This window comes from Protopterus annectens, chromosome 2.part0 (genome assembly GCF_019279795.1).
Source record: "Protopterus annectens isolate FY-2018-M chromosome 2.part0, PAN1.0, whole genome shotgun sequence".
NCBI lineage: Eukaryota > Metazoa > Chordata > Ceratodontiformes > Protopteridae > Protopterus > Protopterus annectens.
The window spans coordinates 1335989672-1336017425 of NC_056728.1; the positions used below are offsets into that span (position 1 = coordinate 1335989672).

Sequence of the window (27754 nt, forward strand, 5' to 3'; positions counted from 1 at the left end):
CCCGCTTGCTAAGTGTCCGGTCGTCAAGTCGGTTGTCAGCTCCCGCTTGCTAAGTGTCCGGTCGTCAAGTCCCGCTCCCATCTTCTGTTTGTTTCAGGTCCCGCCTGTGTGAGTTCCATCTCACAAACCTCTAACTGACAGCGATGATGTCAGCACGCCTGCGACTGGACTATTCGGACTTCTTTCTTCTTAAAGGAGAATGTACGTAAAAAAAAAAAAAAAAAAAAAAAAACTTTTTTTGTAATAATTATCTAGCCGATTCCAGGGGGGTGCAAGTGCACCCCCTTGCACCTGCCTGCGGGCGCCCTTGGTTACGAATAGCATACATTACTATAGTAGGTAGGGGGGTGGTTTCCCCTGCACCACGTTAGCAATGAATGCTAACCTTAATCCTAGAAAAATCCTTTCTGTAACACTACCACTGCACAACACAGCTTGCACACTATCACTCTAAGCAACAAGTCTAATCCTATCCCATAAAAACTTGCACATACATTAAATCTATCCGCTTGTATAACCCCTATCCTAACCTTACTCAAAAAACACTCACACATGCTATAAAGCTATTCTCTTGCATAACCGTTCCTGCAACCCTACAACATGGACACATTTGCACTTAACCCTAAAAATCTATCTCCTTAACTAACCCTTAATCTAACATTAACCCACATACACTCACATTCACACTCCCACCCCAAATGTACTGCCACTTACATTTGTCTGCAAATGAAGGAGTTGATCAAATCAGCATTTGCTAAACCTGCTGGTTGCCCAAACTAACATGCACTGCACTTTGCTGACCAAAGCAGGATTCGGGCATATTGTTCGATAAGTATAACATGGTACTGTAAGGGTGGGGAACAAGCATTTGCTGAGTGGAAAAGCCAACAGCTGCAAAACATGAATCCAACTCCTGCAGTATAAGAATTGTATACATATTAAACACTAGTCCCTCAACTTTTTCATTTATATAACATGTTTTCATTTTAGGATATGGGTTTTTTTACTTGAATTTTTTCCTATGAACATTTATACATGAAAAAGCAGCAAGTGTAAAATGCAAAAGACTGGAAATGTATTATTCCATATTGTGACCATTTTTAAAAAGATAGGAATATGCATAAGAAAATGAACATGCATAGGACAGGTATTTCTATATTGTACTCTTCTTTGTGCTTGCTATAGCCAGTTATTATGCTTTATTTTAAAGATACATTAGTTTGTTAAAACACGAGACAGGATAACCGTATATGTCTGTTAATTAAAAATGTTATCTGCATGCATGAAACACTGCTCAATTTTGTTAAACAGCTTTCACATTCACATTAGTAATCATGCTTTATTTTAAAATTTTCAGCTTTGCTTGTTAAACATGGCACAAAAATGTTTTTATGAGAGATGTTCTCTCTCTTATGAGTAACAACTGACTCCTAGAATGACCCTGCAGACAGCCATGCTACCCTCAGAGGTCACAAGGTCAAGGGGGGGTAGAACGAGGTTGCCAAGTCTTTAATCTTCATCACACATGCATGCACTCACTTATGGGCAATTTGGAGTCCTCAAGCCAGTATAATATGCTTTTAGAATTTGGGCGGAAACCAGAGCACTTTAAAAAAAACATGTGAACACAGGGAGGGCATGCAGACTAAGCAAAGAGAGCACCCCTATGAAGAACAGACTACCTAAAAACATCTGGCAAATTTCAAACTGTCACTTTGTGTCTACTGGGCAGAATAACACAGGTTTCATTTCCTATGTATCTCCTGCAGTTTCTACATTATCTGGCTTTGGATTTGTTGAGTGCTGTTGCAGTAAATGAGAACACAGTGACACTGCTACTATCAGTAAAGCATTTAAATGAGTTCTACATCCTGATGCTGCTGACATAGTCATGATATTATTGTGACAGTGCTCATGCAGTGGGGATAAAATACCTAGTAATGTTTAACCAGACAGGTGCTTTTATTACAGTCTGATAGAGACTGTGTGATTAGGATGGATGGAGAAATATATAAATCACTGTAGATATATATATATATATCTGTGTATACATTCCACTATCACACTTTAAAATGCAATCCCTTAGAAAAATCATAAGCCATCACAACAATTTGAAAAATATCTCTGCCATTCAACCCATTAGCATAGACTAAAAATGCTCCCACTGCATAAACTCCCACATAGAGGCAAGTCCACAACATCCACTAAATGTGCATATACCAACTGTGCAGTTGCATAACACGACAGAAAGGTGAAACTTCTCAAAGCAGTTCACCACAATCTCAAGCAATCCTTTATTTTGCTCTAATAAAATAAGGTGAGATTTTCAAAAAATCATGATTCAAGGAGACAAGAGACAGCCTTATATATATATATATATATATATATATATATATATAAAACCATGTATGTATGTGAGTATGTATGTATATAATGTACACACACACACACACACACATATATATATATGTATATGTCTATATATATGTATATATATATATATATATATATATATATATATATATGTATATGTCTATATATATATGTATACATATATATATATATATATGTATGTGTGTATATATATATACATATATATGTATATATATATATATATATATATATGTGTGTGTATATATATATATATATACATATATATATATATATATATATATATATATATATATATATATATATATATATAAATATATATATATATACGTACATACATATACCGAAGATAGACACATGGGCTCAGTTCTTTTTTCATGTTTATTTCAACTGCTGCCAGTATACCCATATGAATGTGCCTGTGTAAATATATGCATGTATACATATATAGAGAGAAACAGAAAGGCACATATGCACATGCATACGCATACACACACACACACACACACACAGACACACACACACGCACACTGTTTGCTTCTTTCTCCCCAATTTGAAGAAGCTTGCTGCCATATCAAATTAGATGCTAAAAATGATATGTGAATCTATTTGATTCAGTGCATCATATTTGGGTGCTGGTAAAAGGAATTATATGCCCATATTGGTTAGGGAGCTGCTCGACTTCTCACAGAACAGCTAAGAAAATGTACTACACATTCCATTTCTCATTGTAGGGATACAACATGCTGTTTGGTAGTGGTTTTAAAATCAGAGCATCTATGTACCCAATCTGCATAACTGACAATTTCACACAATTGCAAGCATGACATACAGATATGTAAATCACTTACTAAAACTTTGAACTGCTGATGTTATTTTAATATAGTATCTTAAATGGACTAAGTATTGCAACATAAGCAGCAGAACATATATACCTAATGCAGCCCTCCTCAACAGTGAACAGTGGTTATATATACAACCTTCTGAAAGTGACACATTTGCACATATAATAAGCACTTCCTGGAGTCTATACTGTCCATGATACAGTGCATTGCCAGAAATAATCAAGGTGTTAACTGTGATACGTCGATAGTTTATACTATTCATATTTGCTCTAATCAAATTCCCCTAAGATTAAGCACATTTAAATAACAGTTAACATATTCACATACAATTTTTGTTACAACTGAGTGCCTGCCCTACATTTTCACTTACAGTCTGAAACTGAAACTGCAATTTCCTCTTGTTACACTTTTACTTTAAGTGGTATTTTAGGACTATCTCTTTTCATATATATATATATATATATATATATATATATATATATATATATATATATATATATATACATATTTTTTTTTTTGTTAATATGAGGAATTATCCTGGCTTACTTTTAATCTGAAACTTAAAGCATTTCCCTTCTGTCATTACACTCCTCTTATTTTTTATTGTTTTCTTTCCAGCTGTAGTTATACAGAACCCTCCTCCCTTCAACAATGATAGAAACAAGAACTAACCAGAGAATATATGTGGATTTCCTATCCTAGAAAAATAAATCATTTAAGTAAATATAAAATGGCACTGTCTCTTTTGAAACCTTGCATAGTAGCAGATGTAGTGGAAGGATGCATTATACTATAACACACAAATATGAGGATTATTTACAGTGTCAAAGCACAGGATCAGATCAAATGGAATTACATAGTAATGGCTGATGGTTATGAAGAGAAGCAGTGAATTTATTTGGGGTCTACTGTGAATAATCACATCTCATTTAATCAACACAATTATTTGACCCCAAAGCCTTGAGGGGGTTGCTAGTCAAAACACTGACACTCCCAAGGTCGCAAAACATCGCACATAAAAGGAGAAGATGGAGAAAGGAAACACAACACTCACTTTCCCATTCTTCTCTGAGTGTAGCTGCCATGTCAGGACAGCTTCGGCATTTTGGTGCAAACATTAGGGTTTATAATTAATTGTTTTCTTGCATCATAAAAAACAAATGTGAAAATGTGCAAGAAGCCACATACGTTTTACTTTCACTTCTATACCTTGAAGTATATCACACAACACAGTAATGGCGCTTCTGAACTTCTCTTTCCACGAGCATAGATCAGAACTACTCATAAAGAGTGAAAACGTCATTTTAAAGAAAGAATATGATCCAAACTGCATGCTTTTATTTTTCTATGTGAATGAATACATAAATATGTGCCCAGAGACCGACTAAACCATTGTATACAGTGTGAATTGAAGGTTAAAAACTTCCTTAGAGTCTGTGTTTTTGAAACCTGCTTTAAAAAGAAGACTAAAATAGTGTTTCAAGAAGTCCGAGATATTCAAACAGAATACAGTTTAGTGCTTGAAACATAACAGGCAAGACTTTTGCTTTGTCAGCCCTTGTTTGCATCTGAGACTTGCACTCTGGTATGTGTCTAAGACAGCTGTACTGAGCTCCTAGAAACTAGGGCATTGTCAACTAAGCTTTGTTTTTACCCTTCAAAAAATAATATCGATACATGGCTGATAAAAATGTCTACATCTTATCTAGCCACTAGAATATAGGCATATTAAAATCTAGTATTACCGAGGAGACTTGTAGAATCTGATGCAATGAATGAAAGAAAAATAAGCGTGTCTTTAAAAAAAACATCCTATACCAGACTACATTCACCTATAACTCATTAAATCACTATAGCACATTACAGCTTGCACTTAAAATTTCTGAAGAACAGATGCACTGGTGGGCAAACCATAGTAGCACTTTACAAAATTCAGATGGATAATTAGCATGCATTAAATGTTTAAAAACTGAACAAGATAAGTAATTGTGCTGAAGTCTGTACCTCTTAGATCAACAATCCCATCATTTTCCATCAGATGTTTTCTATATAAATTTTTCAGGACTTTGGCACTGCCGAAGCGTTTAAACCGACTTTTCACATTGCTGTAATACCATTCCAAGGACTGAGTTTTTAGAAGCCTGATATGTAAAAAAAGACAACAAAATACATATTTTTATTTTAGTTGCATCATTCCAAATAATAATGGAAAATACCTTCTCATTTAGACACAATCTGCTAATATCATTTTATGTTACCTTATAAGTAACAGCCAGTCAGTGCATAATTCTTTCCATGTGCAGTCTACAGAAACAGGTAATGCCTATCTCCTTAGTATTACAAGTTAGCCAAAAAAAAGATTAATCATTGCTATGAGTAGGACACTGTAAAACTATTTTTCACTTTGCATCCAACATATTTCCACAGTAAACTGTACACACTGAAATATTAACGTTTTCACAGTACACCATGCACACCTAAATGTTAATATAACACACAGACACTAAGTGATCATAAATTTCCCCTAGTACAAAAGTAAACAAAGATTACAATTCATTTGGGCATAATATTATACATTTTCATACAATTTTATAGAAGAAAAAGACCCATGCCTGCATCATGACCTTATTATGGTGAATGGATCTTTGTGCCTTTGTGACCTTCAGCGCTATTATGATGATAATTGTAATGGCGTATGTGTGTGTGTGCGTGTGGGCGCGTATAGGAGAATGGTTGATTGTGTCCATGAGTGCTTTCGTGTGATGGAGCACGTCACATTGAATGAATGTGCATGTGAGTGTGTTTGTGTGTCTATGAATGTCTGTATATATATATATATATATATATATATATATATATATATATATATATATTTATATAGGAGACTGACTGACAGAACTTCCTGTGGCAAAGTGATACATGGGCCACCTGCGCTAACTACCACTAAAAGTGCTGTTTTGCACTGATGGTAATTATGGGTGGTTCAGAGGCATGCAGTCATCATCATCATCAACTTCCTCTTTCCCATTTTCTACATGAGGTCGGGGTATTGTGTCAGCTGTTGCCATCTCTCCCTCTATCCAATGCCACTCTCCTGCCTTTTTCGACACTCAGAGAGGCATGCAAATTAGCCAATAATGAGGTCTTCCTCATTGTGGGAAAATATGCTTCTGAATGACATATTACACATTTGGCAGATTACTGACCATAACATTGTCTCAGAATCCCAGGGCATGTTTAGTATGCACAGTTAGCTCTACAGTCTTTCACTACAAGTGATAACAGTACCCTCTGGACCCCCTTAGTTGAAAACTCTGATTATCACACAGGCGGATTTGAAAAATATCCTACTACACAGTGTGGTATCTTAAGTGTGTGTTACTGTGTGCTGCACTTTTGAATTAAACCTAAGGTATTTTAAGCAACTGCTGTATTTTGTGTCGGTCTTCAGTTTATAGTCTAAAGCAAGATTGCCTGTACTGCAGTGATGAAGGGAACAATTGACATTTAACCTCATCTGCTACTAGCTTTGTCATGTTAGGTAAACCCTAGAAAGTACACAGCAAGTAAAGTCAATTGTAATTTGCAGGTAGAATTATTACTTCATGCACGTGCATCACAAAATGTTCCTAAAAACGTAGGCGTCAGTTAATTAGTCTGTTATATGCATGCATGAAGTAACAACGTAAGGAATCAGTATCAATGAAGGCTTTATTCCATTCCTGTCAGGAGTGTCATTCCACATCTAGAAAGTCGTTAAGTGAATAACTGAAGGAAACAGCAAGCAGCTAAGCCTACATGCTCTTGCATCAGCCCCTGCACTTCAGTCAGAATCAGGCATCACATATCACCTTGGCAGGTGTCACTTTTGTTAACTGTATTACAGCTGTATGTATCAGAGATGAGCTGAACACCAAGACTGCAACTTTCAACATTATTATATATGCTAAAATGATCACTCTCCCACCAGATTTCTTCAGTGGATTCCCACACTCACAGTAGTATAACCACTGTGTTTCAGAATTTAAACGATTCTTACAGAAAAACTAAAGGCAAGTTCATCTAAGTTTGCTAATGTTATGAATTCTATGAATGCAGTTGTAATACCAGACTGCCAGAACATAGCCTGACAGCTGTAATCAATTACAAGGAAACCAGCTGGAATAAGTAATTGTATATGCTGTGGTAATCACAGGAAAAGGAATGGTACTAAATAACGGCAGTGATGCTGCCACGAATAAAGCTACGGTCCACTACTTATAAATGAAAACGTATCGCTAAACAAATTAATAGCAAAATGTATAAAACGGCATTTCCAATGCATGGATTAATCTAGTAAGCAATTTGTTCATTCTGGAATATTTTAATTTCTACATGTTGCAATCTGAAAAGATTATGCACCATATAAGTCAGTGCATTGTTTTTACCAAGCCCGCTAATTACCCAAAAGTACTCACTGTCTATAAACCTGCATGCATTCATCATGCACCAGACATTTAGTGGCGTGCCTGGCATGAGTTAGGAGTAATAGTACAGGTGTTATATTTGAATTTAGAAGTAGATGGAGGGGCTGAGCTTATTATCTGCTGTGATGGTCACATAATGAAGTAACTGCAACAAGCTAATCTGTATGTCCAGGTCTTTCACCAACACTGGAGTACTCAGAAGTAAACAGAAGGTTATGAGGTATTACTAAATTTCAGAATATGCTATTCTGTGTAATGGCTTTGTGGCAGTCTGTAATTTGTGATACAATTTCACTGACCAAAGGAAATGACCACATGACAAACATGGAGCAAGTAGGCAAAATGTCCATTATACTGAGCACCATGATGCCAAGTAAAATCAGTTGTGGCTGGAGTCATTATCTGTAACAGCTGCTCATGAGCAGCAGAATCAACGAGCCAGGAAACTGCCAGCTTCAAACCAAAACGTAGGAATGGTAATGGGCGACTCATCGAGCCGCACTGGCATTAATGGAGTTTAAGCTGAAGGCATTTGAATGGTAAGAATCAAGAACATAAGAGCGATGTAATGCTTCTGAGGCTAGCGAAACGATTAGAAGGATATGATCCTGTAACTTTTGCTTCAAGTTTACTAAATGCAAGGTTAAAGTTGGCTATGCTTTTTAAAACTGAAAGAGCCCACAGAATATCAGTCAGATGTCAGTCATTATGCTCATTTCTCAGGTATTTAATATAATTCCTTGACTGTGTTGAAATGCCAGAATGACCTGCCCAATAAATGTTAATATGGTGATGGCTTAGGCTTACTCAATGGAATCGTGCCAAAGAAGGAAATCAATGGTTTTCTGCCTAACAAAGTCAAAAAACATGAACGTGAAAGTTCTTGCAACTCTGGTGTTTCAGTGTATATAGATCTACTTCAGAAGCTCGAAGTTTCAAACTTTTAACGTCAAAAGGCTGAGACCATAAGATCGAAGTTTTGAAACTGTGAAAACATAATAAAAAAACAAAACAAAAAAATTTTCTTTTACGTTTTTGCAGGGGGTCAAACCGCCCTGCACCCACCCACACACTATGCTAAATAAATATACCAACACTGAGATCGCACTGCAGTGAGGAAAATGGTAAATTTCCCATTCTGCACTGCATGTCGATGTCCATTCAAAATGTTCGAAGTTTCAAAACTTCAATCTTATGATCTTGGCCTTTTGAAGTTCGAAGTTTTGAAACTTCGAGCTTCTGAAGAGGATCCAGGATCCATAGATATAAACAACTCAGAAGTGTAGAAGAAGTGGAACATTTCTTCAAAAATGCATTTTAACCTGGTGCAGACTGCTTTAGGTGGCTAGCCCCACACCTCGGGTCTATATCAGTCCGTCAAAATGGCTGACAATCAAACACCAGATGTTCGAACTGTGAAATTCGAACACTGATTATCGCGAAGCCGAGGAACACCAAATTCTTTTCCAGGGAAAGAATTCAGTGGGCCATTTCTGTGGCTTTGCGATTATCACGACTGTGGTGGGAAGTTATGGGTTGGGGTCAGGTAAGTGTGCGACTGTGTGGACGTTAGGGTTAGGGCGTGGGTTAGGTGAGTTAGGGTTAGGGCGCAGGTGAGGTGGGTGTGCGATAGTGATAGACTTTAGGTTTAGGGCGGGATAGGTGAGTTAGGGTTAGGGGTGGGTCAGGTGAGTGTGCGATAGTCTTGGACCTTAGGGTTAGCGTTTGGGTTAAGGTAAGTGGATAGATAGTACTGCATGTACAGTTTAGTGTAGGGTTAGATGTAGGATTTTAAGTGTATGTGTGTGGATTGCTGTTTTTTGGTGTGCTTGTGCTCTGTGTGTGTTTCTTGGAACAGAGATTTTTTTTCCCTGGGAAAAAAATTATTGTTCTAAGACTTTGATGTTTTTGCACTTCACTGTTAGAAGTTTGAACATATGGAGTTTGAACTACAGCCGTTTCGGTGAACTGATATAGACCCCCACACCTCATCTCAGCTCTTGTAAATTTGATTGCATTACCACCAAGATGGAAAAGTTCTCTCACCAGAACCCCTGAGGTTTCAGTCATTGGATATGCCTGCTGGGCAATAGTTTACAACCCCAAGAACAGGAAGAAGGTTTTGAATGAGTTTGTGCAGCTAGCTTAAGTGGGGGATGTAGGTAACCTGAAAGACCCTGCAGACACCCGAAGGGACTCGATCAGAGGGGAAGAACTGGTGGACTGTTTAGTGACCACAGTCACAGATAATGAAAAGCTACATACCTGATACTTCATGAGACACCTTCAGCCGTTTTATATAGCAAGTGTACACAGACCCCATGTAGTGTCCCCTCAGTACTACTACTACTATGGGTATCAGGCTAGTTTAGTGCATTTGTGACTGTTAAGGCATAGCAAATTGTTTCATTAAATCTCCCCCACCATGCAATCTTCTTTCTTAGGTAACAACAACCTTTAGATTATGCAAATCATACATGGCAGATGCTGAAAGGGACAGTACTACTCACTGCAGTGTTATATATACTGACTGTTCCTATCCTATCCTTAAAATGGTTCTGTAAGACTGCAGGATGAGGGCCCAATGAGAATGGTCATTTAGAATGAAACATGGTATGCTCCTGTAAGTCTGCCTTTAGTCCAACGCCTTTTTGCACTTTAGCAATTGGTTGCAGCTAGTCCACTACCAGTAGTAAATGCTCAGAGACTCATGATGTAGTTAAAGCTTGGGAGAGGGGAAAGCACTTGTGATTATTTTGCTGTTAATTTAGGCCTTAGGGCTCTTGGTTTTCAGAACTCTAATTTTTATCTCATGGCCAGGATAGGCCTAAATGTTGGACCATGAAACATTTTCTGGTAGCCTCTTCACAGCTGTACTTGTGATTTTGTTTTGCCTTTGCAAAAGGCTATAGTGCAATGCTAAAGATTACATTGCAGACATGTAATGCATATGGACTGAAGGGCTGAGAAATTATTTAGTATGTTATTGTGAAAGGTAGAAAAGTTGGGTGAGTCCATTATATTGAATGCAATGGGAACAGAATGGCATGATACTAAGGCGAATTTTACCCCAGAGTGTGTGTAGCTGTGATTGGTAGTTACACTACTCTGCTCTGGGGAAAGATGTGTCCATGGCTAGAACATCACATAATTTTTGTGTGGGTGGTGCATGGTAGGCTGCCACAAGGGGATATTTCCATCCTAATAGTTACCAGGTAGCAGAAAACATTCAGATTGGACAGTTTACCAGGTATAACCAGGTTGCACCACTAAACCTTGTCTTTCCTGGTGGTCTACCAGGGGCATCTTTCACTTTTTTCTTTCACCCCCACGTGAACAGGTTCTGTTAACTTGGATTGGCATTTTTTCACTAGTTAGTGTTGCTTTGAGTGCTAAAGGAACTCTTATGTTTTATTTATTGGTTTTATATATTGTTGCTATACGTGTTCTGTCATCCAATTAGAACTATGCAGTTTGGAAATGTTTTTTTCTTTTAAAGTCTTGCTTTGATTTTGATTGTACATTCATCCCTGTTTTGATAATACTGCAAAAAAATGTATGTTTATTCACTTGAATGGATGGCCACATCGATACAGGTTCACTATTACATATCACTTCTTGGAAAATACTCTCATTGCCAGAGCGTTTGTAAGAGCACAAAGCACCCTCATGACTACCTGCACGACAGCTTTTAGAGGCTTGATATTCACCAGGCACTGGGGCAAAAAAATGATACAATAAAAGATACATTATTTCTGAACAACACATGTGGCTTAGTGTCCCCAGTTCAGTGCAGAACAAGATCTGATAGACTGAAGTGCACTGATGTATCCACCATGTAAGAGACTACAATAAAAGCCAGTTATATTAAAAGGGTAAAAACTAAAAGTTATGTAAAACAGCATGACAGCTCCTATGTGAATAGGAAAGAGGACTTTTTGATTTCTGTTAGAAGAGGTCTTGGCTGTGGCACACCCCACGTATAGATAGACTGGGGAGGCAGATAGATAGTGGTAAGGTCCCTGTCTTTTTCTGAGAATTAGGTTTCTACTACAGTTTCTACTTTTCTCCCATTTATTTATGGTGAAGGTGAAATAAAAGAAGTGTCACAAAAAATTCAAAGTGTTCTGGAGGGATTTTAACACACTCAGGACTGAAGACCAGAGAGGTCAGAAGGATTACTAGAACATGCTGTTAACTTGGGGTGCTGGTTGCACATGTTATGTCAGCTGGATGTGCAATGCATTTTGAAGAGTGAGAGCATACCTCTTGTACTGCTTTTGCTGCACAAGCCCATATGGGGCATTGGTGATTCAAACACAACTGTCACACTTTGATTCAATATACAGCACAGGCAAAGCATAAGGTAATGCATTCAAATATGATTCTAAACATCGGTTTGAAATTTCAGAAACAGAAAAAAAAAATGTCTGCTCTACAGCAATGGTAGAATAAGTGTGCCCTGGACCCTGCATGGGTTTCCAACCATGCCCTGGACCCTGGGTAGGTTTCCAACCATGCCCCCACATTTTCGACCATGCATAAATGCACATGTTCTTTTGGACTGACCTTTTTGAGTGTTTTAAATGGATACTATCTACAAGATTGCTTAAAATTATATGTTATTTAATAAAGCAAAAATTGACTGTATTTGTTTTAAATTTGAGTAGACTTAACTACTTTTCTAGTAAGAAGTAACACAAAATTTACTAACCAATAATAACAAACTACCCATTTTTGATCACTTCAACCTTAAGACTACTATCGTTACAACAGACCAATGTCCATAATTAATTCCAGACATCTAACTGTATAAATCCCAAATATCATACTGTAATTGTGTGTCATAATAAAGCATTCACAACTGTTTTACTAATGTGATAAACATGCTCCCTTATGCGTTCCTTAAAAAAAATCTATCAGTTTTACCAATATAAAACTTTTCACATAATGTACAATGAGCAAGGTGTACTATATGTTCTGTTTCACAATTTGCAGAGACATTAAAAATATAAGTTTCACACTGATCAGGATGTAGGAAAACACTGCTAGTGTCTAAATAATGAAAGTAGTTACACCTCCCACAAGACCGTGTACCACTCAAACCATTATCATTAGTTTCATTATGTGGATAACATAGCCTCCTTCTTATAGGCTTACTATTCCTATACATAAACATTGGTGTAGCATCTATAAAATGCATTAATTCAAGGTCAGTGGTCAATATACTCCAAAGCTTCCTAATAATATCGGTGTAGTTCTGTACATCTCTAGTATAACGTAAAGGGACCTTGAGCTTGGTCACTACTTTATCCATTCTTTTACAGGTATTAGTTGCCCTATCTACTGCAGAGTAAAAATGTTTCACAGTAGTATCCCTTCTGCTCCCAATATCCTGCACGTTCAAGGTAATCATCTGATCATCGTAACCTCTCTCTCTTAGATTATTTACTGCATGGTTCACCTGATCTGTAAAGTCTTCCTCCCTAAGATTTAATCTAGAGGCTCTGTAGATCTGATTGCGAACAACATTTTTAAAAATATGAGGAGGATGTGAACTCTCTCTATGTAATAAGTGATTAACATGGTAGTCCTTCCTATGTAACTTGGTATATACCAGCCCTATATTACTCTTAATCATTGTGGTGTCTAAAAAATCTAACATTTGTGGGTAAACTTCAAAAAACTTGTAGAGTCATTCAAGAACTTCAAAAATTCATCTAACATTCGATAAGAACCTCCCCATAAAATAAAAAGATCATCGACTAACCTCATGTAAAACAAGATTTGTCCAGAATAAGGTCCATGCACCACATTTCCCAATTCCCAATCGACCATCACTTCATTGGCGTAGCTACTGGCACAAGCTATGCCCATAGCTACGCCATTGCACTGTTTATAATACTGTTTGTCAAAAACAAATACATTGTGCTCCAAAACTATCTCTAAAAGTTTAATCAATAAACAAATGTTGGACCTATCATAATCCGAGTGTGCTTCTAAAAACCTCTGTAGACTCTGTGTACCCACAGAATTAGATATAACAATGAACAGGGACACTATGTCCATTGTAACAAAAATTACATTCACATTAGTTTCTTCTATACAGCCATAAAAATCTTGTAAAAAATGCTTGGTATCTCTTAGAACATGCGTTAACCCATTCAAAATTGGCCTTAAATTTTTTTCAACATACACAGAGATAGTCTTGGTGCTCCGACTATAGGTCTAAGAGGAGGATTTGAACTATCTTTATGGAGCTTAGGCAGGCCTTGTATCATAGGTATCATAGGCTTGCTTATCATAAAATATGAATAAAGACTTTCCTCAATCAATTTCAAATCCAAGAAGCAGTTCAAAAGCACATGTACATCATGGCTAACGCTATTCAGTTGCACTTCAGTGATTTTTTCATAAAATGCAGCATCTTCCAACATTTCAAACATCTTACACATATACCACTCCCTGTCCAAAACCACCAAAGGACCCCCCCCCCTTATCGGCTGGTCGGACAATAATACTAGGATTCAACTCTAAATTTCTTAATGCATCCCTCTCTTCCTTATTAAGATTGGAAGGTCTCATATGATATCGATTATTACTTTGTTTAAATTTCAAGTCATAAATATCTTGTATACATAGTTTTTCAAAGGCGGTTATAAGAGAGTTCATTTTTTGAATAAAAGTACTTGGTCTCTTAAAAATCATATTATTAATATCAGAACCTTCATTATTCATAGTATGCTTGTCATACAAACATTTCAACATTAAATTTCTAGAAAACAGCTTGATATCAGGGCACAAACGATAAGCCCTTCTGCAATACACTTAACTCTGATTCACACTTAACTCTGATTCAGTTAAAGCAACCTGCGAAAGGTTATAAACTAAACCTTTCTCACTTGCAAAAAGGCTCATTTTATAGTGTTCGTCTGTGTTACAGTACCTTCCCATTTTCGTTTGTTCAGATTTCTGCTCTGACTCCGTCCTCGCTCCTTCACTGAATTCAAATGCTGATCCCTTATTGGTAGTGGAAACTGTAAGGTACGAACCAACGCATAAGGGAGTATGTTTATCACATTAGTAAGGGAAGTAAAACTAATGCTCTTGCAAAGCATGTTTTAAATACAGATGTAACACATACTTTTACATTTTTAGTCATAAGTAGGGTATATGAGAATGCTAGGCAGGGGGATATACGTCAGAGAACAGAGGAACTTGAATCTACGTGGATAGCTAGAATGAGGGGTGATGCAGGGAATGGGTTAAATGAATGCATCCCCCTCAGACCTAAATTATTTATTTATTTATTCAATTAAAGTCCAGACCCCATTAGGAGATGAAATATTATATTATATGAATAAATTGTACATATGTATTAAACGTTTTGATAATATGTTCATGATATTAATATGTCTATGCTTGTTATACATGTTTTTTAGTTTGTGTATTTTATCTTTAAATATTTCTGAAATGAATGCTAATTGATTTTAACATGTGATAGGGTGGTGTATTTAAGGTGTGTGTTTTGTAGTGTCTCTATTACACCTGATGAAGCAAACTAGTGAAAGCGCTTGTGTTATGTGCACTAGTAAAGTTTTTTAACTTGGAGACTGCAGCCTTCGTCGTGTCACTGTTTTATTTTACCAAGTTTTTTGACATTTTGGACACACTGAGTTTTTGGTGGTCCTGTTTTTGTATCTTCTTTAACTAAGTGACTAAGTGATATACCAGCTAATAACAGGCAGTATTAGAAAGGGCAAGACGTCATTAACAAAATGACATTCTAGACTGTCACCCTAGGATAACAAGCAGTGGATAAATTAATCTTTGTGTGCCACTTATTATTCATGTTTTCATTATTTATGTTCATATTTTCATAAGTGAGAGACCTATAAGTTATTGAGGTGTAACAATATGGGAGAAAAGATAATTCACTGAACATTCTGGTTTATATCTCACTATACTGTAAATATTGCTAGTTGTTTGTTAGTAATTATGAAAATAATAATATTTCTATATGTGCTTAATTCTTCAAAAATAAAGTGACTGACAAATTGTTGCACGAGATTAGATAAAACCTTTGATGCTGTTAAAGAGAACTCTCTTTGATATTTGCACTGCATGTTACATATCTTGAAAGGTAAACAGCATTATTTGTATTGCTAAATATGCAATTAAGCATATGTTTTTATATTTCTGTAAATATTTCAATAAACATGCATGTATACAGGAATTTCTTATCATCTGAAAGCTTACATCTGGTTAACAAAAATATTCTAACAAAATATGTCTAGGTTGTATAGTTTTTAAGATATAAACAGAAATAAAAGTTTGTGAAAGATTCTAAAAAATATAATTTGGGGTTTGTATGCATTATAATATATATTACATTATTTATGGAAAAGACTATGAATGCACTGACTATTATCACTCTGAAGAATACTTACTGATAACATTTGTACAGTTTTAATAGCTTTTATTGATCATAAAATATTCACATTTGCTTATCTTATGGTTTGTATGTCTATTGTTCAGAAAATTCTCTGGAATGGAAGATATTTGTAGGTTGATAGAGGTGTGACATTCCACACCACTTAGGTGTTAATGATTGTTAACTTGATTAAAACAGTAAGTCCGTCACCTCATCCACAGACAGCCTTAAACCCAGCAATTATAGCTCAATTTCTGAGTACACCTCAGATATCCAACTGTTGTAAAATAAATTATAGATATAGATATAGTCATGTATTCAAACTTGTTTCACACAAACCATAGGTAGATAGTAGTGTATTCACACTTATTTTTACACAAATGTACACTCATCTTACAAAGCCAGACTGTTTAAACTAATCAAATGTTAAGAAGGTAAGTTGCTGTCATCCAAAAACCGCCCACATCTGCCACTCAGCAATTACAGGCTCTTTACTGTGCTTACATCATTTCATTGTGATAAAAAAACTTCCCAGCTTCTTAGTACAAGAACCAAGGAGAGACTGAAAAAATGTGGCACAAGGGCCACAGTCTTGGGCAGACAAACTATTGCTTTTAATACTTAGATGGTTGCTAGAATAACAGTTTTTAATACCTATGCATTTTCTGAAAGACACAAACTCTGAAATACAAATATTTGTCATTACTTACTGACTGCAGTCCTCAAAGATTTGTGAAAAAACACAAATTTTATGAAGAAAAGAGCAAAAATATTTTGTGAAATTTAGGTATGCAAAGGGACAGTTTTCAACTTTGGTTCTTGCAAACAGCAGCCAGAAAGTAAAATATTCCATCTTATTTTACACAAATGCATATGAGTCCTGTATAAACTGAGCAAACAAACTAGTAAATTACGTACATACCTAGCCAGCTGCTTCACCTCCAAGCTAACAGTTATGACTGCTTTGCTGCTACACCTCAGCCATATGGTTATGATAAAAACTGATGGTCATATAATCCCCGGATTCAAAAAGATTAGTGCTGCCACTACTAATTTGCAATGCACTATTGCCCAATAGCACAACAGTGATAATCTGTGATTCAGAGACATGATAAAGCCATACCGAGCATCTCATTAGTGGTTGATTATCATGATTTGAACAGAACACCACTCTGTTATATCTAACCACATTAGTGTTCTTACCAACCTATGCACCTTAACAAAGAAATAAAAAACTATGCACCTTAGTAGCACAGGCACCTTCTGACATAGACACAGACAGACAGGCAGACACACACACACACACACACACACACACACACACACACACACACACACACACACACACACACACACAGAGCTAACGACACTGATTCTTCCACTGAACTGAATGAATGTACGTGGTCAAAAGACAGAGTACATTTTTTTCTGCTTAATGCCTCAAACTGCAAAGTAGAATTATTCTCTAAATTGCTTTACTGCACTATATTTCCTAGCAAAAACACATGGAGAATTAACATTAGCTACACTTCTGGAGTTTTGCATTGTCACTTAGCTTTGACAGCAAGACTGCTATAGCCATCACTTCCATACCACTGTAGAGGTAGGGTAATCTCTGTAATAATAATAACACACTCTGAAAACCTGTTCTGTGCAGGTTTTTGCAGTACTCAAGCATAATGCACTGCAAAAACCTGCACAGAACAGGTTTTCAGAGTGTGTTATGCCTTTCTGAATCAAAGGGAATGTACTTAAACTTTCACACAAACAGTTACTCCTCAGAGTAAAATACCACCTTTAGCACACCTCTCAGTCTCTTAATGTAAGAACCAGGAAGGCAGCCAGTAAATATTGTCAAACAAAGGTTCAAAATCAGGAACACATTTTAAATGTTGTTCTTATGTACCTAGACTATTACTAGAATAACATATGTTGTATTGGGATTAATTTCCTAAACATTATAAAATATGAAACTTAAATGCCTGTCAATATTTAGTGACTGCAATCTTCAAAGATTTGCCAGAAAAACACCAGTTTTATGAAAAAAAGATCAAAATTATGAGAGAAAATCAAGGACATTCTAAAAAAATAATGCATGGTTGACAGCTATGCTGTTCCCATGACCTCTGAATGCCTCCACAGCTTACCTCTCCATAGCTCACTCAGATACTTCTTTCAATGAGCCTGTTACGTAAACCTGTCTGTGAACAAGAACTTTTACAGACTCAGACCAGGAAGTCTTTATCCAAAACTTAGCTACCCATACTCTCAACATTTCAGTTCAGAATCAGGGATAATCTAAAAAATAATGGGGGGACAAAAGGCCTAAAAATTATGGAGAGATTTTAAACATTCCACATATATGTAGACAGTTCGTAAAATACAATAAAATAAAATAAACGACTGGCTAAAGATCCAAAGGAAACTTTTATTTTTCTAGTGCCTCGGTCAAAAAGACCTTTAAGGAGCAACAGACATTTCCACAAACAGTCTTAAATACAATATACCCTACAAAATTAACCAATTAACCAATTAAATTAAATACTTCCAATTAATCTCACAATTTAAGCCTGAGGGTACCAAAGTATTATACTTTAAAATAAAAATAGATTCTTTAAAAAGAAGATGCTCTTTAAGCAAACCACATTCCCCTCCTTTAAAATTAATTTGTTCAAGAATGCTGCCCTGTAATAACAAAAAAATCACTATGATGTTTTTCCTTAAAGTGCATAGCCACAACTTTATACTCTCTTTGATTTTAATGTGCCTAATATGCTCTAGCAATCTCACTTTAAATATTCTCTTAATTTCACTGATATAAAAGAGATTGCAGGGACATCGTAAAACATATATAACCCCACTACTGATATAAGAAAATAAACCGTACAACTATTACAAGGAAAAGTACCAAAAATAACAGGCTGTCAAATAATATTAGGACTTGGAGAAATAAAAGTACCAGGTACTAACATATCTTTAAGATTGGGTCCACGTTTATATGACATACAAAGTGACCTACTCAATAATTTAGACAAGTATCTATCTTTAAAAACAAAACTCCAATAATATTTTAATGTAGTATAAATTTTCTCACTTAAAATATTGTAAGTTATCACAAAGTACATTTGTTCTCTTGTGCCATTAATAATTCTATCATAAAACTGATTATTATTATTAACCCTTTGTTGTTGTTTATCAGTGGTCTGTAAAACCTTCTGAATGGCTTCATTTACCACATCTAGTTCATATCCACTATTTAAAAACATATTAGCAGATTTGCACATTTCATCCAAAAGATCTTTCTCATTACTACAAATTCTAGATAATCTTAAAAATTCCCCATATGGCAATGAGGAAAGTAGATGTGGTAGATGGCAGCTAGTACCATATAAGTATTGTCCCCATACGTATTTCCCCGTCCTCCAAACCTTTCAAAATTAAATCTAAATACACTATTTCATTGCCACATTGAAGTCCATCAAAAGATAAATTTTATATATATATATATATATATATATATATATATATATATATATATATATATATATATATTAGTTTGTAAATCAGACACAAATTGGGTAACTTCATGTCAGCCATGCCGGAAAACAAAAATCAAATCATCTATATATCGATAATAACATATCACATATTTATTCATAAATTCATGTTTATACATGTAATCAATCTCAAACCAGGCCATGAATAAATTGACATACATGGGGACAAAATGCACCCCCCATTGCCATACCCTGTATTTGTCGATAAATATCATTATTAAACATGAAAAAATGATTCACAAGACAAAAATGTACAAGTTCAATAATGTAGTTATTCAAGGGACTATCCCCCAAGAAATAATATAAAGACTGTATACCATCCTTGTGTCTAATAGTTGTATAAAGACTCTTAACATCTAAAGTCACCCAATACCTATCTTTATTCCATTTTAGTTTAGAAATTATACTTAAAAATCAAAATTATCTTTAATATATGAAGGAATATTCAAAACATATGGAAGAAGTACCCTATGTAGCAAAAGCCCAATATTTGGGCAGCCCAGAGGGTTATTTGGATTTTTCTGTATCTTAGGTAAACAACAGAAAGTACCAGGGCTGCATCTTTCAGTAGAAAACTTTCCATCTACATCCTTCTGAGACAAATATCCCAACCTAACACAGTTTTGCAATAACTCCTGAAATTGTGTTAAAGCATCTTTTTTGATAAACTTCATAATTTTCTAAGTGCTAAACACATATTTATATATTGTTTATAATGCATGACAACTATTTGTTTCCTTTATCTGAGGGTTTTATAACTAAATCTTTCCTATCACGCAGATCATGTAATGTCTTCCATTCGTTATATGTCAAATTATAACATATATCTTGCAATTATCATCTAAAAATTCTTTGTACAATCCTTCGATTGAAAAATTCAAAATGGAATTAAAGTGCATAATATTTTCATTGGTGTAAGGAGGGATAAACGTGCTTATAGAAGCAACACAGAATGTATCAAGCAAACAATATGCATTATTACAAGAACCAGCAAAACTATCATCCAAATTCAAACAACATGAAAAAAGCTTTCATTTTCACTTTACAAATCAACTTACTTCATCGTGTTACAATTATCCTGCATGTTGTTCTTATAAAAAAAACTTTAAATGAAGCTTACGCACAAAATGAAAAACTTCTTGTTTCAAAATATACAAATGGGGCAGCACTGTCGGTATAAATTTAAGACCTAAATTTAAGACAGCATATTGTTCCATTGGTTAAAAAACAACCAGACAAGTTCACAACTAAATTAATGTCACATTGAGTCAATAAATTGCGATTATTGCCATCTACCTCTTTTCCAAAAATGTTGTTGCTGTTGTAATGTCCCTGTATTACTGCCATAGGTTCAGTTTCTCCCTCTCTTTCTATTAAGCTGTTCCTTACTGTTCCCGTCATGTTTTTGAAAATGTCGTTCATGTTTTATTGGAGCCTGAGCGGCAGGCAATCGAGAGTAATCACTCTCCTCACTTTCCTGACCTGTGCAATATCCAGTTCCTTCTGAAGAAGTGAAAGAGACAGAATAGGGCTTTTTAAAAACTCTGTGATGATGTGACTGTTTCCCACACTTTTGATTGAATGACAACGCAAAAGTGCACCCAATTTCATAATCACGGATATCCCTCATTAGTTTAACTTTTTTTCTGTTCCACTAAATCAGTTTCTAATGATTTTAACTTCTCATTCAAATTATTCATTAAGCAATCCAAATTTGAGGCATTTAAATGAGATGATATACCCACCGATAAGACATGCAGCTCCTGCTTAAGTTTTTGTTGTTTGAGCTGATCACATTCTTTTAGGATTGCAACCCAATCCATAACACACTTATGTGCTGTTGCAACCCACCAATCACGGAACAATTTATCAGACTCATCATTCACATCAAATAGATTGCTAGGATTTTTCATAAAACGAAGCCCTCTAGGAGACACATTCAATTCTATGTAACGCTGTAAGCCCAAATATCAAAACGTACCTTAGTCTCTTTCTGAAGTAACTGATCAAACCTGTCACACAGTTCATGAAACTCCAAAGGAACTGTATTAAAAGTCTGTCCCACTGAAGAAAATGGATTGTGTGCACGGCATTGTCTTTCTTCAGCACATCGATCAAAAAAACTCAAATTGATTAAGCCATTGTTACCAGTCCATACCTCATTTGGCAGAACATGACCAGAGTGTATATATTATTCTATAGTTCTCTGGGAACTAGCAGCAGAACCAGCAGTAGTTAGTGTAGAAATGTCCTCTTCATGAAAAATACGAGGTATATTATATCTAGGATCAGTAGCCATAAGCACAAACACCAACAACCACAAAACCAAAAAACAAACCAAATAAAATAAACAACTGGCTAAAGATACAAAGGAAATTTTTATTTCTCTAGCGCTTCGGTCAAAAAGACTTTTGCCAGTTGTTTTTTTTATTTGATTTGTTTTTAGGTTTTGTGGTTAGTTACTAAAGTACAGGTTAGTGACTACAATAAAAGGATCTGCATACATTTTTGAAAACTAAAATTACTGCCAATATTTATAATCCTCACTGATTTGCCAGAAAATGAAAAAAGTAATGTTGACCAAACCAAAAATATGAGGCAAAATCACATTCTCCATTTCCTGTCAAACAGACATTTATAATAACAGACATAAAAGATTCATCAATTACAGCAACTATTGTCCAAACATTTCAAATGTATCAGCAGTTCTGCTCACAATGGAAAACACCAAAAAAACAAAAAAAAAAATATAGTAAAACACAAAAATTTATTCTAGCGGCTTGGTGTAACTACCTTCAAGGAATAACACAAGTACGAAAAACACACCCTTCTTATACATCCATAAATTACATTCAATTAATTAAAAAATTAATTTACTTAAAATTATTAATTTAAAGCAAACACTTCCAATTCAGCTCATTATTTAAGCTTCTAGGTACCAAAGTTTTATATTTTAAAATATATATGCTTTCCTTATACATGAATTTTTGTTTTAATACATTTTCATTCTTCTCAATACACTCAACCTTTTCTAAAATGGTATCATATAACAAACTTTCATCAGTACTATGATATTTTATTAAAATGTGAGGGTATTATTTTCTCTTCCCTTTTATTTCTCACATCCCTCACATGTTCCATAAATCTAGTCCTGAATGTTCTCTTAGTTTCCCCTATGCAATATAATTCACAAGGGCATTTCAGTGCATATATCACCTCTTTACTTTCACATGTGTATATCCCCCTTGACTTAAATTTAACTTCATTAATTTTGTTCACTGTATTAATAATGTGAACACTCACTACATTTATTACACTGGAAAGTGCCATGTTGCAATAAAAGCCTTCCAATATTTACTAATGGTCTAATGAAGCTGCCATGAACTACCATGTCCCTTATATTTTTACCTCTCTTAAATGAGAAATACGGCTTTTTTGGCAAAATAGTGGACAAAAATTTATCCTGCAACAGATATTCCCAATAATATTTAATCATGTCCACTAATGCCCCAGTCTTAATATTATAAACAGAGACATAATATATGGAATCCTTTGCTTCTTGATCTTTCACAGTATTCCTTCGACAATCCACTGCCCTTATTTTCTTCCTTCTGTTTCCATATCTTCCCTCTAATACTTCATTTTTTGCTGCCTCTATAGACTTTAAATCATATCCCCTTCTTTTAAACATATTCATTGTTTGTTCTATTTCTTTTTCTAAATTAACTTCATCATTACATAACTTAGATAACCTAAATAATTCCCCATATGGCAAAGCATCCATGACATGAGGAGGGTGACAGCTACTTGCATAAAGATATTGACTACCATCCTCAGACTTCCTGTGTATGTTAGTTATAACATTACCATTCCATCCTCGAACTTCCTGTGTATGTTAGTTACAACATTACCGTTCCATCCTTGAACTTCCTGTGTATGTTAGTTACAACATTACCGTTCCATCCTCGAACTTCCTGTGTATGTTAGTTATAACATTACCGTTCTCCTTACCTTCTAAAGTTAAATCCAAATAAACCACTTTTCTACCTTTCTGTAAACCATCAAATGAAAGGCCAAAAGGATTTTTATGTAATTCACTTACAAATCTTTCTATTTCATTCCAACCTTCGTCACACACAAAAATTAAATCATCAATATAACGAAAATAAAAATTAACATATTTTTTCATAAAATCTAACTTCCATAAAAATGTGACTTCAAAAAATGACATAAACATATTGGCATACAGGGGGGCAAATGCTGTCCCCATTGCCCTGCCTTGTTTCTGTCTGTACATATAATTATCAAAATAAAAATAATTATTCTTTAAACAAAATTCAAATATTTCCAAAACAAAATTTGTGAAGGGAGTATCACTCAGAAAGTATTTAGTAGCTTTCAACCCATTCTCATGTTTGATGGAGGTGTATAAACTCTTCAGATCAAGTACCAACCAATACTTTTTTCATTCCAAACTAAAGGGGATATCTTTTTGAGAAAATCAGGACTATCCTGTATGTATACAGGAGATTTCTGAACATATGGTAGTAATATATTGTGTAGTACTATACCAATATTATGAAGAAAATATTTACATGCTGAGATTATAGGTCTGCCTGGGGGGGTCAATTAATCTCTTATGTACCTTTGGCAAGGAAAAACATATGGCTTTCTCACTATTTCTATCAAATAACCTGTTTTTAACATCCTTTTCAGTAAAATATCCCAGTCTAACATATTTGTCCAACATTATTTCAAATTTAGTTAAGGCCTGTTCATACACCTCTATGGTACATTTCTCATACACTTCATCATTTTCCAAATGTTCCATACACATTTTACAGTATTGGACTACATTCATTACTACAATTTTGTTGCCTTTATCAGCTGGTTTAATTATTAAATCAATAATTATTTTATTTGATGTGTTTTTAGGTTTTGTGGTTAGTTACTAAAGTGCAGGTTAGTGACTAAAATAACAGGATCTGCATAAATTTTTTGAAAACTAAAATTACTGCCATTATTTATAATCTTCACTGATTTGCCAGAAAATGAAAAAAGTTATGATGATCAAAACAAAAATATGAGGCAAAATCACATTCTCCATTTCCTGTCAGACATTTATAATAACAGACATAAAAGATTCATCAGTCTGAGCTTTATTATTACAGCAGCAGATGGTGGATGAGTGTTGCTTCTAGTTGCAGCCACCACAAGACAAATTAGCTCACCATCAGTCAGTAAAGAAGTAAGCAATTTAATTTTATTTTCTAAAGAATGGTCTATTACTGCCCGAGCACTGAGGCCACCATCAGGGATGGTTCTTAAAAGATCGGTTTGTGACAGGGCTACCAGAGAGTCCTGTATGTCTGACAGCTGCCCAGGATCTACAATATGTATCAGTCAGTATACTTCATCAGATAAACATCAATAGGGAAAGGTATAACACCAACTGCTGTATGACTTGGAAGTAAAGTCACAAATTTTGTCTGCTTACTACAGTATTATCCTAGCACTGTAATGTAAATTACAGTGACCAATGGTAAACACAATAATCATATCCAAACAGCAGAATGGCAAAAACAGTAATAATGCAGAAAGAAAACCACACTGAAGTTAACCACAGGAAAAAGCCTTCTTTAAAAATAGAGCCAAATACAGTTCAGCTTACTTCCAAATGAGTACAAGGATAGCAATTCAACACAGATACCTACCACTTTTTAGAGAATGTTATGAAAGTTTTCTGCATTCCTACTTAAAGAGCCTCTTCTGCCCAAAAAAACCCTAAACAGCTGATTTCACAAATAGTGTTCTAGAGTAGCACAGTCATATTATACCTTTAGGTCCAAAAAAAGTCATTGTTCCATTGAATTTGACCCTCATCAGGCACATCATTGATTATAATGCACCCTTTGGTATGTACCTGACCAAACACCTGAAACAACTGGAACATCCACAGGAGACCCTCACAAAAAGAATATGGGGTGTGAAAAGCATGTCCTGTGCAGACTGCTTCCAAGCCGTATCTCAGTACTCATTTCCTACAGACTGTTGAGAGGCAACCTATGCTTAGCAACAAGGTATCCTTGGATCTCACTCTTATGCACCTTTTACAAATCTGCAAAATGATTAACATGAGCATTACTGAATCTAGGTATTTAAACTTTGCTTGCAAGATAAATAAGATATGTTGGAGGGACAGCTATGTTTCTCAGAGGACTCCTCTTCCCATCCATGTGAAGCAAAGCTCTTCCCTTACCCTATTCAAAGGAAACTTGGGCCAGTGGATGTGAAATTGGAAATAGATCCCAGGTCTAGCAACTATGTCTCTAAGGGACAAAGTCAGCCTTTAAATCTTGCCCTAGCTTACATATACCTCTTAAAATAACCAAATAACCTCTGAGGCAGATAAACTTGTGGAATACATTTGTGAAGCTTGGATGGGTGTATAAAGACAAGCACATAAACTTGTGGGACAATTGGGATGCTTGGCTGAGCTTATAAGGGCCCAAGTGGTCGTTAGCCTAGTATACACCAATGAACCTATGAACTTGTTTATTCTGTTAATTCTGATGTTTACTTAGACTACATATCTTTAATATATATGTATCCTAACAGGTCATTGTGAAAACAGCAGGGTAGTGTAGGCCCAGGTATAAAGCCCCAGTATATATGAAGGAGCACATGCTCTCTTACAGGGAGGACACAGTAAAAACAAATAAGCTAAAGGCTACACATAACAATTGTAGATAACTGTAGTATGAGGAACATTACAATAATGACAGAAATAAGAAAGAGAAGAATTGAAGCCTGTCACAAGGTACAAGGCTGTGCCTCACTCCTACCAGCACAGGCATTGTGGGTCACATTATTTATCTCTTATCCCAGAAAAGGAAATTCATACCAGTATTTTAGTGTCAGTTGCTGTCTCTGCATTATTTAGTTTTTCTTTGTTCTCTTCCTTGATTAACCTGATGTCTAGAACTATATTTTTGCTTAAGATTTTCCATTTTTCTCTCCTTTAAGTTGATTTCTCTCCATCTCAGAATGGCTGAACCCTACCCTCTCAATTTTCTTTTCTTCCTTAATTTGCTCTCCATCAAGAAAATAATTTCACGAAACATGTTTTGTTTTTCAGCCTTAATGCTTCCCTTACTTATTAATATGTGTTGTCTACAACTTCTCCTTATTTATTTATTTTTTTCTGTCTAGCTTTGACATAAATGAGCTTAGAACTTTGCCCAGGTATTGTTTCTTCCACTTTTAGTACACTGGTGAAGTCTTTCTTTCTGTAAGTTCTTTTTTTATGTTTTTTGTTCTGTACTCTTACCTGCTGTCTAGAATTCTCTGCTTCTTAGGCTTTCTCTTTTAGCTTGATAGAAAGATTAGAACTCTTCTCCATTTACTTAGTATAACCTTCAAGGTGGGAATTTCATTCTCTTTAGTTCTGCTAGTCATTTCTACTCTCTGATTTGTAGTATTCAGGCTGCACTGGCATTTCTTCTCTCTGCTTTGCAATACTTTCAGGTTGCCATATATAACTCTCCTTCCTTCTACTGATTCTCTTTTGAAGGTTGACATATTTATTTATTTTTATTTATTTATTTACATTTGTTGACCGGGAGTGTCCGACTGGACGTAGGTCCATTTTCACAGGAGGCCCGGGGAGAAAAGCTCCACAGTTAAAATAAACAGGCAGTAGTTACATTGGATTACATAGCGATTAACAATTTAACATAGCAATTACTTACAACATATTTACAGATGAAGAACATAGTATATCAGTAGACAACTAGAATCTTTACCTGTGAAGTACATAACAGACATTAACAAATGTTACAATAAGAAGTTCCTGCTATATAATAAGTACTAGGCTTATGAGCATCTGAGCTTGCTATAAACAAGGTAGTTAGTGGAGTGGAAAGAAAGGTAGTGGCTGGTGATATTAAGAGTGGAAGTTGCAAGGGCATAGCCAGCAAGTTTTTAGGTGCGCTTTTAGTAAAGTTTTGAAGTGGGTGCATGATGGCATGGAGGTTATTGTGGGTGGGAGGGAGTTCCATA

At 35.3% G+C, this 27754-nt stretch overlaps 1 protein-coding gene across 3 annotated transcripts in view; it reads right to left on the bottom strand.

Moving 5' to 3' along the window:
- LOC122793475 (myosin VIIA and Rab interacting protein) overlaps nucleotides 1-27754 on the bottom strand; it is a 2819605-nt gene that overhangs the window by 1267917 nt on the left and 1523934 nt on the right. For all 3 annotated transcript variants that reach the window (XM_044061523.1, XM_044061522.1, XM_044061521.1), the window contains exon 4: nucleotides 5241-5377. In XM_044061523.1, the coding sequence (XP_043917458.1) occupies nucleotides 5241-5377 (137 nt within the window). The remainder of the gene's footprint in view (nucleotides 1-5240; nucleotides 5378-27754) is intronic.